Raw genomic sequence first — 19,027 nt, 5'->3', positions numbered from 1 at the left:
AACCTATACTTACTGCTGGACATAACATATTGCTGACTCAACATAAAAACAATCTCTGAACTAGGAACATACCCTATTAAAAGAAATCATGTTTCACCATTAAAAAAGCCCGATAAGTTCGTATCTGTTTTAGGTTACAACTATCAGACATCTTGGAATAACCGCAATGAGTCTGTTTTTAATGTAAAAAAAATATCTGGTATTAAAACCATTCTTCAACAACAAATGACTTCTTCCTCAGATGATACCCCCAACTGGCTGTGATTTATAATCCCCCAAACACAAAACCATATAATCAGTCATGAGGGAGATAGTCTGGACAAACTATCATTCATCACGTTTTCATGAAGAGTCTGGGGCCTCAATGGTGGCTTCATCCTCCAGTCGATACTACTTTCCAAACACATTTCCATTGATAAAACATCTAGTTGCTGCAACATTAATGTGATATATCATTGTCACGCTGTGATTAATATTGCCTTCAGGAATACAGTCTCAAACATGGTTGATCATATAGTTTATCCGATGGAGTAATACATTCTGGGGATGTGGTTGCAAATGTGCATGGCATCTTTAAACCACTGAGTTATAAATCTGTACAATAATGATGGCATGTTAACTTGTGTGAAAAGTACTTCTTTTTTCAGTTTGTGTAATGCCTTCTCCAATATAAAAAAAATGGACTCGAAGTTTCAGTGTTGGAAATATATATAAACCGTATTCGCTGTAAAAAAGACAAATTGACAAAGGGATGCACTTATTAAAACCATACACAAGTTAAATTTGTTTAAAGCGATTGAGCAGTTGTGAACAAATGTAGTTCAAATGTTGTTCAAAGTAAAACCTTTTTGATATTGCAAGGCAATTATAAGCCCCTTCTGTGCTGCTGTAATAAATGTGTAATGTACACAAGAAAATATACACTGTCAAGTAAATGTTTGTTCTGATACTGGGGCGCCTATTATGGAGGTGAGTGAGTATGATGGTTTTACGCCGCTTATTGCATATTCCAGCAATATCACGGCAGACACCAGAAATGGGCTTCACACATGGTACCCATCTCGGGAATTGAACCCGGGTGTTCGACATGACGAACGAATGCTTTAACCACTAGGCTGCCCAACTGCCCTGCGCCTATAAGGACTACTTACAAATTGGTCTAGCAGTTGGTCGGGGCGCTTGTAGGAACAGGGTGCTTAATACGGTGAATACAGTAAATATATTACTGAAATGTATGTAACATTTTCAGAAAGTTGAAAAAACGCTTTTAGAGAAAAATATTGAATAAACACATGAAAACGAAATATTATTGCAAGCACTGACTTTCATACAGTTTGAAGATCACTCTATGACATGTACAGATCATACTTCAGGGAACTCACTAAAAGTGGAAGTCTTAAAAGTACAAACCATCTTCGTCGTATAGTGGAAAGATAATCTGCCTGGTACTTGTTGTTGCCCTGCCTGTCATGGAAAAAAGAAGCACTGGTCGGCTCGGAGTCAGTATACCGTGTCTGAGAAGGGTATCTCAGTGGGCTAGCACTATAAAACCGGCATACATCTCGACTAGAACATGCAGCCGCACACATGTATGCATGTTGCTATAGAAGTTTAATGATATTGAATGTGTCAATAAACTCCATTTCACCTCATCCTAAAAAGACATCAACACATCTTTCCAACATAATTCTGTGTGCATCTGCTCAGCAAAGCATTTCCTCATTAAGGGTACAGACCTTTATCTCAGGCTCGCTGACTTGGTTGATGCATGTCATCGATCCCAATTGAGTGGCACGATGCTCATGATATTAATCACTGGATTGTCTTTGATCCCACAGTTGGGATGACATAAGCCTGGTTTACACTTTTACCCTATGAGGTAAATTTTGAAGTACAAACATGTTTTTAGAATTTACCCCAGGGGGTTAAATACCCCAACTCGATAAGTGGAACAAATTTCATACCCTTATGGGGTGTATTTACCCCTGGGTGTGAAATACCCCATGGGGCAAAGTTGTGCATGTAAACTAGGCTATAGTTCAACATCTATGTGCGATAAATTCCATGATACCAGCATCACCTGGTTATATCATCTGTGGCAACCATATGGACATTTAATGCTACATAATCAGTTCATGAGTAATAAGTTGAAACAGTTATGATATACTACTCAATGTTTGATTGGGATACTCCGATATGTCGTTCTATTTAATCATACGCTTGACATATTATGAGAATCAGTTTTGTTTATCCTGGAAAGATTAAAATATCCCTATCAGAAATGGAGTGGTACACTATTAGAGAATAAAAAAACTTCCCTTTTTGCCCATCTTCTGTTTGAGATGTGATAAACGGTTCTCACAGAATATCATCCCAGAGCATCTGCTGCATCACAGACAAAGTATTTAGGAAGTAAATGATGCATCTCAGTGGTCGACATTGGTGAATGTTTGAAACGGATGACACCGTTTTGTGCATGCTTTTTTTATACGCCATTATGAGTTCTTGGATCTCATTTCATGCCATCAGTAGGTTCCGATAATTTCTTTCTGTCATGCAGCGAGATAATAAAACTCTGAGTCCTGATGACATTTTGAAGAGGTTTGAGTGTATTACCATAAGGATGTGTGAATTATTAAGCTGGTATGCAAATAGGATCACGTGCACCCTATAACGACATGCCTTGAGATGTAGCTCACCTGGAGTATGAAAGAAATTGTCGATCAACTGTCCATCTATGGTCTACTGTCCAAATCCTTTTAGTTCTCCACTGCTATTTCTAACTCTTCTGGTGATTCTGGGTTAGCTTTGATCCCCAGTAACCTATGCTTGTAGCATTTAAGAGTTGACTTCCTGGGTTTGGTTGGGTGGTTGATAGCTTGTCATCATACCCTGAGGGTGTGGATCAATGCTCATGTTATCAATCACTAGTCTAGACTCAGGTATATACAGGCTACCATTACATACATACACCTGGAAATAGTGATGAGTGCAGTTTCTAACTACATACAAATATAACACTGTTACAAAAGGAGTTCGGGTTTCTTGACCGGTCTCCAGTAAGTTCCTCAGTGCTTGTGACCTAGATAACTAATGACGAATCTGTGGTTACAATGTATCACCTGGCTGATAGTGTGTCATCGTACCAGGGACATGAATGGATGCTGATGCTGTCTGCCACTTGTCTGGACCAGACAGGTGAAAATTGCTGACTTGGTATTTAAAGAAATTTTATATAAAAATCACTCGTTCCAAAAAGTAAAATTTTGCATAATGTTTTTTTTTTAAATGTCAAATCATTTTTTAAATCCAGGTCTCGGTTTAAACCTTTTGCAAGGTAGTGTTTGTTTGTTCATTGTTTAAGGCCGCACTCAGCAATATTCCAGCTACGTGATGGCAGTTTGTAATTTAAGTGCTAATCTAGACAATTCAGTGATTGAAAAATAACATGGATCCACACAATTGGGGGGGCGGTTGGGTAGCCTAGTGGTTAAAGCGTTTGCTCACACCAAAGACCCGGGTTCAATTCCCGACATGGGTACAATGTGTGAAGCCCATTTTTGGTGTCGCCCGCCATGATATTGCTGGAATATTGCTAAAAGCGGCGTAAAACCTCACTCACTCACTCACTCACACAATTGGGAAATGATCACAGGCATCAACCAAGTCAACGAGCCTAATCACCTAATCGTCTTAATCGCCTCTTATGACAAGGATGGTTGCTGAAGACCAATCCTAATTTGGATCTTCACAGTGGGCAAGGTAGTGTTAGTTTCCTGCATGTCTACACTGATTCAAGGCTTTGCCTTTATCGACATTTCACTGATGTTATATTGAGAGGATGTTACGAGAGAGGGGGATAGAAAGTTCAATCAATGACTGTAATTAATCTTCCATGTTACGTCTCATCTTGTTCATTCAAATATTCCAGCTATGCATTTTATGACTTTGATTAAAATGTGAACATTTTGAGGAACCCTTGAAGCTTTGTAATAAATTTTAGAAGACATGGCATTATCACTATTTCATGAGGACTGATGGTTATTAGCTCAACTGGTGGCAATGGAATTAGTTGACAGGTCACATGTCAGTGTCAAGGGAGCCATTCATCCCAACACATTCCTCCAGTGGAGTTAAAATCTGAATTGATTTCTTGCTCAATTGGTTACACATGTTTTTGTCATTTACAGTCTTGTTCATTTCATTTACAGAAATGGCACAGAAAAAGAATGTAATATCCTCCTTACAAGAAGATGAGGGAGATGATAGGAACAGCCTCATGCCCGAAACAGGGGGAGAACTTGTCTGCCGGAACAGCCCTCAAACCCGTGAGTTTACAGAACATTGTCTCCCTCTCAGCAGACTGCTTAGGGAGCCTATCAAGATCCAATTCTCCTCTGTAATTCCCTCTTTGTTTCTTTGATGATTTAGTAATCTACTACATATGTATGTGACAACCTTGGTGTTACATTCAGCTTAAATGGATTGCAGCAGATCTATAAGTTATATTACATTTCCGTACGATAATCTTCCCAGGAGGAATTGACTCCTGTAGCATTTTATACCATCAGTGGATGTGTTAGGATGATATAGGCTCGTCATATTGATACAAGTGGTATCTGTTCTTGGATTTGGAACGAATTAATATAAATATTAAATTATTGTCATCTCATAATGTTTTTCGTTTAGCCAGGGTTCCATTCTTTCTTCGGGCCTCTGTGCTAGAATTTCCAAAACATATCTATCAGTATGCATGAAGTTACTAAATACATGATCACTGCAGTAGTCTGAACTTAGCATAAATGTTTTTAAGATATTGTAGAGGACTTGAATCTTTGTTGTTTGTATTTTAGTTTATTTAACACATATTTTAACTGGCAAACTTGGGTAGCCATAACTTGTTTGGACTTACCAACACCCTTTGTATGCCCCTGTTCTAGCTCTATATATCAGTAATGACATATTCTCATCCAAACAATATGCTACCCAGTTTGTTACAATGTTCATTATATAATGTTTATTAAGAATATTGTGTTGTTTATGACTCCTCGTGACTGTCATGGTCATGTTTATTAAGAATATTGTGTCGTTTATGACTCCTCGTGACTGTCATGGATCCAGCAATTATCCCACAGTCTTCTGCCCTGGTCATGTTTATTAAGAATATTGTGTCGTTTATGACTCCTCGTGACTGTCATGGTCATGTTTATTAAGAAAATTGTGTCGTTTATGACTCCTCGTGACTGTCATAGATCCAGCAATTATCCCACTGACTCTGCCCTGGTCATGTTTATTAAGACAATTGTGTTGTTTATGACTCCTCGTGACTGTCATGGATCCAGCAATTATCCCACAGTCTTCTGCCCTGGTCATGTTTATTAAGAAAATTGTGTCGTTTATGACTCCTCATGACTGTCATGGTCATGTTTATTAAGAAAATTGTGTCGTTTATGACTCCTCGATACAGCAATTATCCCCCAGACTGGTGCCCTGTCTCTTGGGACAGAAGCTGGTCAAGCCTGTGTAAACATTGTATAGTGTCTGATTGCCTATTCAGACAATAAGACGGTAGTCCTGTAGTGACCTGATCCAATCCCATGCACCTCCTTACTGCCAGGCTTGTATTGAATAAGATTAGAGACTCTCTGTGTAGATACCAGCTATCTCTGTGCCAGATGTCCAAGCCATGTCCAAGCCTCTCCATAGGGGAGAAGTCCTTATTTCTACAGTGACAGATATGTGGAGTGGCCAGGTCATTAACACTAACAGAGAGAAAATTCATTGGATTTAAACACAGGGATCGACTAACAATATTCCAGCAATAGAGAGGGCATCAGCAACAGGCTTCATCACTTGAACACTTGTAGGGAATCGAACCAGGGCTTTCAGCATGATAAGCAGCTGCTTCAACCGCTTGGCTACCCCACCCTATTAACACACATATTGTTTGTTTGTTTGTTGTTTAACGCCGCACTCAACAATATTCCTGCTATATGACGGCGGTCTGTAAATAATCGTGTCTGGACCAAACAGTCCAGTGATTGACATCATGAGCATCGATCCACGCAATTGTGATACGATGACATGCATCAACCAAGTCATCGATCCTGACCAACCAATCCCGTTAGTTGCTTCTTACAACAAGCATTGTCGCCTTTTATGGCAAGAATGGGTTGCTGAAGACCTACTATAACCCGGATCTTCACGGGTCACACACAGATTGGCATGTAGGGGATAGTCTGGGTATACAAGTGTCATGAACAGGTCACAGGGTTAACAATTATATTATGCCTGTGCTTCCAGTAGATGTCCAATGGATATGGCCTTCCTTCAACCTTCCAATGGATATGGCCTTCAAACTTCCAATGGATATGGCCTTAAGCCTACCAATGGATATGGCCTTCAAACTTCCAATTGATATGGCCTTCAACCTTCCAATTGATATGGCCTTCAACCTTCCAATGGATATGGCCTTCAACCTTCCAATGGATATGGCCTTAAGCCTACCAATGGATATGGCCTTCAAACTTCCAATTGATATGGCCTTCAACCTTCCAATTGATATGGCCTTCAAACTTCCAATGGATATGGCCTTAAGCCTACCAATGGATATGGCCTTCAAACTTCCAATGGATATGGCCTTCAACCTTCCAATTGATATGGCCTTCAACCTTCCAATGGATATGGCCTTCAAACTTCCAATGGATATGGCCTTAAGCCTACCAATGGATATGGCCTTCAAACTTCCAATGGATATGGCCTTCAACCTTCCAATTGATATGGCCTTCAACCTTCCAATGGATATGGCCTTCAAACTTCCAATGGATATGGCCTTCAAACTTCCAATGGATATGGCCTTAAACCTACCAATTCATATGGCCTTCAACCTTCCAATGGATATGGCCTTCAACCTTCCAATGGATATGGCCTTCAACCTTCCAATTGATATGGCTCCAAAATGAAAGAAGTACACTGCATGATGTAGTTGATAATTATATAGTCCAATGTACATGTGTTTGCAGTGCATGACGGCATGGGCTGCTAATAGTTAGAAGTTTAGAGTGATAAATAAAATTTACTGTTGGAAGATAAACGTGTGTGGTCAGACAATAAACCAGGGAAGATCCATGGGGGATCAGTGAAAATAACTGGCATGTTATTTAGGTTGAGTATGTTGTTCCAAAAGGCAGAATTATACAACACAGACTATTACCAGGTAAGACGACATTGCTGATATGTCGAGAGATGAATAAATCAAAACTTAAATTTGTGTTCAAGTCAGCAGCTCTGATGAAGTCACATCTCTCTTTATAATGAGACAAATCACAATCAGTATGACTGTTGAAAAACAAGTGTTGTTTGCAAACAGAGTACTTGACAAAATATTTACATATACATTTGTATAGAAGAGCTTCTCCTGATGGCAACTCCATTACCAGAGTACAGCGTTCCCATGCTGATAGGCTCTGATCACAGATTTGCCCTGATTATGTCTTTCAGGAACAATCCCTGCTCGTTGTGTAAGCATATTTTTGTACCACCCAAATTTAGTTCTGACCGAAAAAAATATCAGTATTAAATACCTTAAATTGCAGTGAAAATGTTGGACCTTGTTGTGAAAAGTTCCAGTTGGCAGGAACAAACTTTTTGGTGTGTTTATGAGAGATGTTCCTGTATGTTGTACAATTGCAGTACAAGTAAACATAATCTAAGAGAAAAATGAAGGATTTTGATGAAAAAGGAAAGCATAAAACAAATCCTGATAGTTAATTAACGATAAAGGCAAATGTGAAAACATGTAATTATGACAGAAACAGATAGAATGCAGAGCCAAAAATGCAATTGAAATCAGAAGTACTGCTGCACAAGAATTCCATGAAATGACTGTGTTTATGTAAAGTAAATTAAACAAAAAGGCAGTCACCAGTGAATAACCCCCTCCCCCCCCCCCCAGTTTCACAAGGTAGAACATATGTATGTAAAAGTTCCTGTATGACAGGAACAACTGACAGTGTGATAGGAACCCAACCTTGATGCGATATGCACCTTCAAAGGATCAAATGTCTGAAGTAAAAGTTCTTCTGCCGGAACTTATATGCACATGCAACCAAATCTTGTATACAGTTGGTTGTACCAAAGTTGTGAACGTCTGCAACCTGTGCCTCCTCAAAATCTGTGCTTTACTCACGAAGCAAGCCGACATAACTGAAATACAGTTCAAAGTGGCATTCAACCCTAATCACTCACCTTTTGATGTAAGCCTCTACCCCAAATACTTGAGTTCAGCTAAACAGCCCTGGACCTGACATGGATTGAAAGGTTACAAGTGAAATGATTGGATGGTTGGATTATCGGAAACACAACTATTTGTATATTTCTCCTAATTGCAATATCTGTCTCTGTTGGGTGCTATCACAATCTATTCTAGACTGCTTAAAAATAACTTTTGTGTATCAAGCAGATAGATTTACCAGTTTTTGTCATATTATTTCTTTGGACAGCATTTTCAGAAGAGCATCGTTGATGATATATGAGCAAGCAGTGCATAGGTCATTGACTGCATAATCAGAGATTATGCAGCTCCACGCAGCTCTTGCATTGCAAATGACAGGGAAATGGGAGATGAGAAGAGTCATGTCAGCTCCATACATCATCCCAGGGAAAGCAGCCATGGTGTTTTGGAACTGCTCTTACTGCTACAGTTGTCATGGTTGACAAGAAATTTAGACAACACAGTTGACAACCAGAGCCTCAGTTTGCATGGTATTAAACCAGAATTCGTCATTTGTGTCAAATGTCTGCTCTCTAAGGCTGCTTGTAAAGATTTTATAAATGGCTTTGATAGAATTCAAGGAAATGATAACTGATCATAGCTGTCAGAAAGCCATGATGTGTTGCGCAACAAGAATGATGGCAAATGTCATGTCTTAAATTTCTTGTCTGAGATTATTCTTTTTTGGAAGTTTTAGCGAAGTAGTCACACCAAGCGCCTGCTCTTGAAATTCTAAGGAACTGACCAAGTTAATATTCTTGGGGTGGGGGTGCGGGTGCTTTTTGACCCCCGACCATCCCAGAATATCAAAATGTTGGTTCCTTAATGCTAGGACAATAATAGTGTATTGAACAGCAGGAATAGAAACAAACACATACAAGATAGCAATTATTATTCTTGTTTCTTGTGTGTGAAGATTTAGAAGTTCCCTGGCTACAGTCTCTACAAGAGCTTGCTGCATATATGACGATGTAATGTTGTGTTGTTGTTTTTTATTCGGATTGAAAGAGATATTTTAAGTTTCATCTTTATTTCAGTTGCCGTCAAGACATTTGATGCAACTGTCAGAACATTTCAGAAAATGTGCACGTTTTGTGAGATCGCCAAGTTTGACACAAAAGGATAGCACTTCTGATGCAGACATATGTAAACTTCTCCAAAGGATTAGGCACTGGGGGACTGAATAGCACCATTAGCAGAATTCCTGCGACTCTGAGAACTATGGAACATGAATATCACTGTCATTTCCAGAAGAAAAGCTTTCCCTTGGTGCCATAACAAAGTTAGACATGACTTGCCTCCTCTCTGCAATAAATCTGATGTAAATGTCCTCAACTTCGAGCATCAATAGAGCTTGCTTGTAAGTTATTAAGAGGATACTGTGAAGGAGACAGACTCTGTGCAGGTAATGGAGGCCCCAAATCAATGTGTCAGTCACAAGATTTTATAAGGCTATTATTGCTGTCCTCTTTACATCATCAATCAAGTACATTGCCTTACCTTCTCTGCAGAACTGTTGTGTTTCGGGAAAGATATAACGATTATGCATGCACTGGGTAATAGATTTATGGTTTTATGTTTCCTGATAGATAATCACTTTCAGGAAACCTGCAGCAATCTTTTCAGAAAATACCCAGATTATGGAAACAATGATAATAATCCTGACTGAGTGAGCAAGTGCACAAGTGAGTGTTTTTTTTTGTTGTTGTTTAGTGCCCACTCAGCAATATTCCAGCTATATAACGGCAGGCTGTAAATAATCAAGTCTGGACCAGACAGTCCAGTTATTGACATCATGAGAATCGATCTGCACAATTGGGATACGATGACATTCATCAACCAAGTCGACTAGCCTGACCACCCGATCCTAATAGTTGCCTCTTAGGACAAGCATTGGATGCTAAGGATCCCTTCAACCCGGATCTTCACGGGGTGGGGGCTGGTGAAGCTGCTCTTGCCAATGATTCACCCACACCCCAGCAGGTGAAAAGGGGAAAAGACTTCACACATTGAAAAATCATGTGGAGAAATTAATTCACATCAATGATTCACCCACACCCAAGCAGGTAAAAAGGGGAAAAGACTTCACACATTGAAAAATCATGTGGAGAAATAAATTAATTCAGATCTTCTCCATGGTGAGCGAGCAGATTAACACCTGAGCCATGACATAGGGATTATATGTTTTTATTACATGGTTTACAGATCTGGCTCATTAATGTCAGGTCCTTGTGCTCGCTACTGCTTCACAAAGATCTGAGGACATCCCAATAAAGTTTGCATTAGCCAGTCAGAAGGCAGCTTTCTTGAGCTTTACGGCATTAGTTTAAAACTGAAAATTTCTATTTCAGACTGGTTGAAAAATATTTCTCTATTCAAATCTTGTAAGCTGGACCAAAAAAAATTCTGGAATGTCTCAAAGATGGCCGAGATTGTATGTCAGTCCTTCTCAAGGGTTATGGAAAGTCTTTTCTGTATTAAATGTTTGTCCCTTTGAAGCAAAAGAAAGATGATGATATAGAGGAAATCAGTCATATAGCCCGTATCTGTTGTTAAGAATGCCCTGTTTTAACTTTTTCAAGATTGCGTGATTAGAAGACATGTTTGGATTTTCAATTTCGTGACCTTGTTAGCGATGCTCTGATTGGTTGGATGAAAGGCCATTCTGATATGGCCTGCAGTCGGATGTCCTCAGACCTTTGTGTTGCAGTAAAAAGCACTGTGGCAACATCTGATTTTAATGAGATGTTGTTTTTTTATTGAATCAGATGTATGAGCCATTTTAAAAGTTTAGCATGGCTACTGTGCAAGCTTACAGAAAGTGGACACTCCATGTAAATTAATGGGAACCTTGTGAATTTTAATTCTAAACTTAATTATGACCTCATAGTGTTCAATTGTGTCACACCTTAGATGTGATGGCACAGTCAGATAGAGGAGCAGAAAGGTTTTAAGTTCTCACTTGTCTCTAAAATTGAAATAGTTGCCAAATATACTTGGAATTGTGTGAGAACTGTAAATCTGCATGTTGTAATGCACATTTGTTCATGTCACTAATTTGAAGTGCCCACACGCCTCAGAAATAAGTACTTTCCTACATTCCATTAATATGATATTTTTAAGTGCTCATGTAGTCATCGAATCAGCTGTTTTAATCAGAGGGTTGTTATTGTGATTTGAAACCTCTGATATTTTCCAAATTCAAGGTCAAATGTCAATAAGTCTTCTACTTCCTGAGCTTAATATGACCTTACTTTGGAGGCCACAAAAAAAACTACACCCAGTGAAATCTTTTTGACAAGTCTTCATTTTGCCCCAAAGAAAAAGAGAGACAATTAAATTGTTCCATTCGAACAAACGGCACAGATTTTGGGTCTCGAGACCAATTTTATGACTTGATAGTCTATCCCTAGGTAATTCCAGGCCAAATTTCTGGTTGTATTGCCCACAGAAGAAATCAATTAGATTGGCTGTGGGAATACTCAAGGAAGTTAATGGCAGCATGGTGCTTGGTACCATGAGCAATAGAACAGCACAAGAGATGTAGCTTATATTCCCTAGCATACTGATATTGGACCTGTTTCACAAAGGGATCATATTCCAGTCAGGTGTCTAATTTCCAAACCAAAGAGTGAATAAGTATGTGATTGGGTTTAACACTGCTTAATACAATATTTCAGTTATAGTGTGGAATTTCAGCTTGACGGAAGAAAGCCCAAGTAGACATTTAGCCATGAAACCCACAAGTCCAGGTATAATGTTGACAGACTGAAGATAACAATTGGGGCATTTTGAACCAGTGATCATCTGATCCTTGCTTCATCTAAGGGAGGCAACTCTAGATATGCACTGCGAATTGTGGTGCCACAAATCCCCATGCAGAGTTGCATCCTTAAGGTGTGCTTGAAACCTGTAATCATTTCTATAAGTTTGTCAGCACTGTACCCATTCTCCGGAGTTTGTCCAGAGTGCTAAACATTAAAGACCTGAACCACTCAGGGTGTTTCTCCCACATGATTGGGACACTGTACTGGGGGACATACTGTATTCGACGTAATAAGCGCCCCGCTCTAATAAGCGCCCACGGCGATATTTCCTAATATATTGGCTAGTGAACAATCCCAATTAGCACCCCTTCCGATTGGTCAATGTACACAAGACTTATTTATTCGTGTATAATATGCACTCGTGTGTTATATGCACCCTTGATTATGGGCAATTAAATTCTGGAAAAATATATCTGTTGTATATAAACAGTTCAGACTGTCAGCATAAACCACGAAATTTATCTTTCAACTCTGTTTTTTCCGCCAAAATAATATTCTAATAAGAGCCACCTCATTTCTAATTTTGAGAGCACCCTGGGCGCTTATTACGTCAAATACGGTAACTGAAATACTGTTTAAAGCAGAATAACAGAGTTGAAATATTGCTGACTGGGCTGAAAAACATCATTCGGTACTACAGTCTGTTTGGCTCCAAATGAGTGAGTGAGTGTGTTGGGTTTAACGCCACTTTTAACAGTATTCCAGTTATATTGCGGCGTGTCAGCTTTATGTGGGAGGAAAGCCCGAAGTGATGTAGGTCTCAGATGAGCGAGCACGGATATGGTGCTGACTAACCTAGAAACATAATCGGGGCGAACCGGGATTCGAACCGACAATCATAGGTTTCTGGCGTGCCCAAGGGACGCAACTCTGCACAGCAAATAGCGGCGCCTTAGACGACTGGGCCACCCGTGCCAACAATTTGTTCCAATTGAGAACAATGAATTGCAAAATAACTCAAAATCGAGAATAGTCTATTAAATGTCAATGCAGGACACAGCATTGAATATCCTGTACCAACAATATCTGCTTTTTGTTATTTTTATTCCCATCACTGAAAAAAGTTGTTTTAGAAACTATCATGTTGTTTTGTGTACAAGTTGACATCATTGCTGTGTACCATATTGACATTTATTTGACTGTTCCAAATTTTGAGTTATTTTGCAATTCATCGTTTTTATTTGGAGCCAAACTGGCTGTAACTCCCAGTGACTTCATATACACATCATATAAAAAAGTTGAAATATTTGCTGACTGTGCTGAAAAACATCATTCAGCAACTAACCCCAAGTTATGACATAGATACAGATAACGGGTGATCATATGTCATTGGAATATACTGGGATGGGATGCACAGTCCCATATATAATTTCAGATTTAATATACCAATGACTACAGGACGGCAGCCAAGCTGGATGAATTCATGGGACCCTTGCCTATAATGGTGGCCTGTTTATTTGTACCCCCAGCCTATTCAGCAAACACCAGACATAACATACTTCAGTTGACTGAATGGCTGGACGGCTGGTCACAGAGCTGTAGGTGACTGGGTCTGGTCATTGTGTCCTCCAGACTGTGAATGTCTGTGACACTACTTAACCTGACTGCCTGCTGCGTGTATCAATCGCAGTTGGGTTGTTTACTAGGAGCTGTTTACTCAAAGTTGTGCATCCTGCTACGTGACTGCGGACATGTTCTCCGTCAGTGTAGAAAGATTGCTACGTAGATTACTGGAAACTGTTTACTGGTATAACCTGACCACAAATGTTTATTGTTATCATGGAATGTTTAGTGCAAGGATTGTTGTTCATGGCATGATCTAATTATAACACCTTTCATTTATTTATTTATTTATTTATTTATCTATTTATCTATTTATCTATTTATTTATTTATTTATTTATTTATTTATTATAGTCAGTTTATGGATCAGCTGATCATAGAATTTGAAAATTCAGAACAAAATAAATCAGAATAACAAGAGTTTTTATTATACCAGTGAATGGTAAAGATTGCTTATATCCAAAAAAAAATTTATATGACTTTAAGATGATTAAAACAATCCTGTACAATGCATTTATGTCTTTTTATTTTTTGTCCTTTTACTGACCAAAAGTTTTATTTTCAAAATCTGTAAACCAGGCAAATAAAAGTCTGGCTTATCAGTTCTTTGTATTCCTGTCGGTGATTATTTATCATGGAGCTTGTACAATGCATCAACGTACTAGGAGGGACTTATGATAGTCCTACTGCTTAAATCTGATTGTGGAACATGTCCCCGTATAACATTGGCTGATGGGATGGTGGGCTGGTGGGCTGGTGTAGTGGTTCAGGTTCGCTCATAAAGCCGACATCCTGGGTTCAACCCCAAACATGGGTACAATATCGGAGTCCCGTTCCTGTTGTCTCCCACTGTGCACTTCTCACATGAAGCTAAAGTTGTGAGAAACCAGTCTCGCTGACTCCTGAGCAAATTGCTTTCAGGTAAGAGTCACGTAAACTAGTGGATGATAGCATGAACAACGATCTGTCCTTAGGGTATGATGACACATAAAAACCTGGTCTCACATTGTCACGGCCCAATCCTCATTTGAGTTGACTCTTTAAGATAAGTGTAGGGTGCTGTGGACCTGTTCCCCCCTGGAATCTCCACAACTATACTAGGCACCAAAAGAAACTGTGCATATGATATTACACAGACATACAGGTACATTATAGACATACAGATTTTACACAGACATACAGATTTTACACAGACATACAACTATGCAGACATACAGATACATGTTTACATAGGACATAAAGATTTTACACAGACATACAGATACATATATACATATGACATACAGATTTTACACAGACATGCAGATACATGTATACATAGGACATACAGATTTTACACAGACATACAGCTATGCAGACATACAGATACATGTTTACATAGGACATAAAGATTTTACACAGACATACAGATACATATATACATATGACATACAGATTTTACACAGACATGCAGATACATGTATACATAGGACATACAGATTTTACACAGACATACAACTATGCAGACATACAGATACATGTTTACATAGGACATAAAGATTTTACACAGACATACAGATACATATATACATATGACATACAGATTTTACACAGACATGCAGATACATGTATACATAGGACATACCGATGTTACACAGACATACAACTATGCAGACATACAGATACATGTTTACATAGGACATAAAGATTTTACACAAACATACAGATACATATATACATATGACATACAGATTTTACACAGACATGCAGATACATGTATACATAGGACATACATATTTTACACAGACATACAGATACATATATACATATGACATACAGATTTTACACAGACATGCAGATACATGTATACATAGGACATACAGATGTTACTCAGACATGCAGGTGTAGGAGTTACCTGATACCTGCCCACAGATCTCCTTTAGACAGTTTTTAGTGCATGTTGATACAATGGTATAAGAGCAGCGTATGGACCTAATTACATCTGTGGTTGATCCGTGATGTTACTCTCTTTTACTTAACAAGGCTTCATGGTATGTTGTGTTAAACAAGCCTTATCAATTTAGGAATGGTTAGTGTGTATCAGTGACTGACATTATTTAGGTTGTACCTTTTAGTCTTGTTTTTATGTTCTGCCTTCACTGCAGCTATGTAATTAAGGTAGGTGTGGTTGATGATTTAGAATGCAGTTTAGGATTTGTCTACTCTATTTAGAGTGAGTGAGTGAGTATGTTTTTACGCCGCTTTTAGTAATTTTCCTGTAGTGTCATGGAGTGGGTCACCAGAAATAGGCTTCACGCATTGGTTGGGAATCGAACCCGGGACTTTAGCAGGACAAGCAAACGCATTAACTACTAGGCGACACCAATGCCCCTACTATATTCAGAATTCATCAAAATAGAGTAAAAACCAGTGTGAATCCATGTAGCAGATTTACACAAAGACCACACACTAGTTTCCACATTTCTTTTTCCATAAACACAAAAAAATATTGAAGTTAAGTCTTATAAATATCTAACTGAGCCATAATAACTTCACAGACTGCTTATTTAATCAGTAACACAAAAAAACTGTAGACACCAACACGAAATCAGTGACATCGTTCACCGCAATAATGCAACCAAATTCCTGCCCACAACACGGGATATCCTATTTTCACCTACTCCTCGTCCGGTGAAATTGAATATTTCACTCAGGTCCTACATTTGGGTAACCCCTCAACACAAGGCAGTGATAATTCAATGTGCTGTAATTTATTGCAGGAGAGAGGTAATTTGAATTGTAACAACTGCATGACCTTAGCTGGGGATGTAAATTCAAGACGATGCTTCTTACAACTCTGATCATCTCGTGCCCCAGTCAACAGGATCTTGACAATCCTCCCAGGGTTCTACAGGAACAGTTCCTCGATATTGATAAATTTAAACTGCATGCCAAGAATAGTTCAAAGACTTTGTGTTGAAAATACAATCGTGCTGGGTTATTAACTGATTGATTCAAGCAGAAGTGTTAAGGTTTTCGGTGTTAATTTGGATTTTATTTCTCGTTACCCTGTGTACTAGATGGCTGCCGTGTTGGATATCATGGCTTGAAAGTGTACACAAGTGAGTCAAGGCTCCATGGATTTGTTGATGCAGTGATGAAGCACCTCCTCTATGGCCATTCATTCTGGGGTGATTATGTCCAACATGATAGATGCATTACAAGTGGATTACACACGCTTACCCTTAAAGCCAGTGGTTGTGTCAAAAAGTTGAAATTACATCCATGTTAAGGAAGACTTTGGACTTTCTGAAATGAAACTATTTTAAGGTTTCTCGTTATATATAATAGAAACATGCCCCTGTAGCATCTCTTCATTTTCCAATCTGTACTTGCCAGAGAATGGTAAATTTTGCTTCTGGGTCTGTATGAGAAACTAGGACAGCCTATTTGGGTGGATTTGGCACAAGTAAACCGTGGATGATGGAAGTGAAATGATTAAAATATGGATTTGAACGAAAGTAGTGTTCATAATTAAGAATGAAAGTCAAGTAGTCCTTGTCACAACCCCAATTTTGACACTGAAAGATTAAGAGGGTCATGACATAACATTAGCTGAAAAAAGCCCCCAGAAGACACAACTATACTGAACTTCACATTTTTAAAAGTAATCCCATATATGATATACAATGGACAAATGTATCAGAGAAGGTAATTTTTAATCATTAATGTCCAAAGAAGGATTTTAATTAACGGTGGTAACCATAATTTGTTCCAAGCACCTACGGTATTCGGTAATAACATCAAAAGTTTAAATCATAAGTCCCAAGCACCAGAATCTGATGGAGTGTTATCATACCCTGATGATGTGATATCGTACCTTCATGGTGTGTTATTGTACCCTGATGGTGTGTTATCGTACCCTGATGGTGTGTTATCATACCCTAATGGTGTGTTATCGTACCCTGATGGTGTGTTATCATACCCTGATGATGTGTTTTCATACCCTAATGGTGTTTTATCGTACCCTGATGGTGTGTTATCATACCCTGATTGTGTGTTATCATACCCTAATGGTGTGTTATCGTACCCTGATGATGTGTTATCATACCCTGATGATGTGTTTTCATACCCTGATGGAGTGTTATCATACCCAATGATGTGTAATCATACCCTGATGATGTTATCATACCCAATGATGTGTTATCATACCCTGATGGTGTGTTATCATACCCTGATGATGTGTTATCATACCCTGATGGTATGTTATCATACCCTGATTGTGTTATCATACCCTGATGGTGTGTTATCATACCCTGATTGTGTTATATCCTGATGGTGTGCTATCGTACCCTGATGATGTGTTGTCATACCCTGATGGTGTGTTATTATACCCTGAAAGTGTGTTATCATTACCCTGATGGTGTGTTATCATACCTGATGATGTGTTATCGTACCCTGATGGAGTGTTATCATACCCTGATGGTGTGTTATTATACCCTGATGGTGTTATCATACCCTGATGGTGTGTTATCATACCCTGATGATGTGTTATCATACCCTGATGGTATGTTATCATACCCTGATGGTGTGTTATCATACCCTGATGGTGTGTTATCATACCCTGATGGTGTGTTATCATACCCTGATTGTGTTATATCCTGATGGTGTGCTATCGTACCCTGATGATGTGTTATCATACCCTGATGGTGTGTTATTATACCCTGATGGTGTGTTATCATACCCTGATGGTGTGTTATCATACCTGATAATGTGTTATCATACCCTGATGGAGTGTTATCAAAACCCTGATGGTGTGTTATTATACCCTGATGGTGTGTTATCATACCCTGATGGTGTGTTATTATACCCTGATGGTGTGTTATCATACCCTGATGGTGTGTTATCATACCTGATGATGTGTTATCATACCCTGATGGTGTGTTATTATACCCTGATGGTGTGTTATCATACCCTGATGGTGTGTTATCATACCCTGATTGTGTTATATCCTGATGGTGTGTTATCATACCCTGATGATGTGTTATCATACCCTGATGGTGTGTTATTATACCCTGATGGTGTGTTATCATACCCTGATGGTGTGTTATCATACCTGATGATGTGTTATCATACCCTGATGGAGTGTTATCATACCCTGATGGTGTGTTATTATACCCTGATGGTGTGTTATCATACCCTGAAGGTGTGTTATCATATGATATCATATATTTGTAAATGAATTTATAGCCATTAATCCATGATGACTTTTCAACTGTGATCACATTAACACAACCATCTATACAAGCCACTATATGAGGCATAGCAGAATGTGTTACTTCATATTCGTATAGAATAAAGATTGATTACTGAGGGAAGACCAAGTG

General features: G+C 38.8%; 1 protein-coding gene across 2 annotated transcripts in view; it reads left to right on the top strand.

Moving 5' to 3' along the window:
* LOC124144808 overlaps nucleotides 1-19,027 on the top strand; it is a 159,038-nt gene that overhangs the window by 105,888 nt on the left and 34,123 nt on the right. For both annotated transcript variants that reach the window (XM_046514386.2, XM_046514394.2), the window contains one exon: nucleotides 4,212-4,328. In XM_046514386.2, coding sequence (XP_046370342.2) covers nucleotides 4,212-4,328 — 117 coding nt within the window. The remainder of the gene's footprint in view (nucleotides 1-4,211; nucleotides 4,329-19,027) is intronic.

The sequence above is a fragment of the Haliotis rufescens genome, unplaced genomic scaffold (assembly GCF_023055435.1).
Source record: "Haliotis rufescens isolate VD_foot unplaced genomic scaffold, xgHalRufe1.0.p SCAF_3, whole genome shotgun sequence".
NCBI classification, from domain to species: Eukaryota; Metazoa; Mollusca; class Gastropoda; order Lepetellida; family Haliotidae; genus Haliotis; species Haliotis rufescens.
Note: the sequence above shows the minus strand (reverse complement) of the source record. Positions and strands in the feature narration are given on the sequence as shown.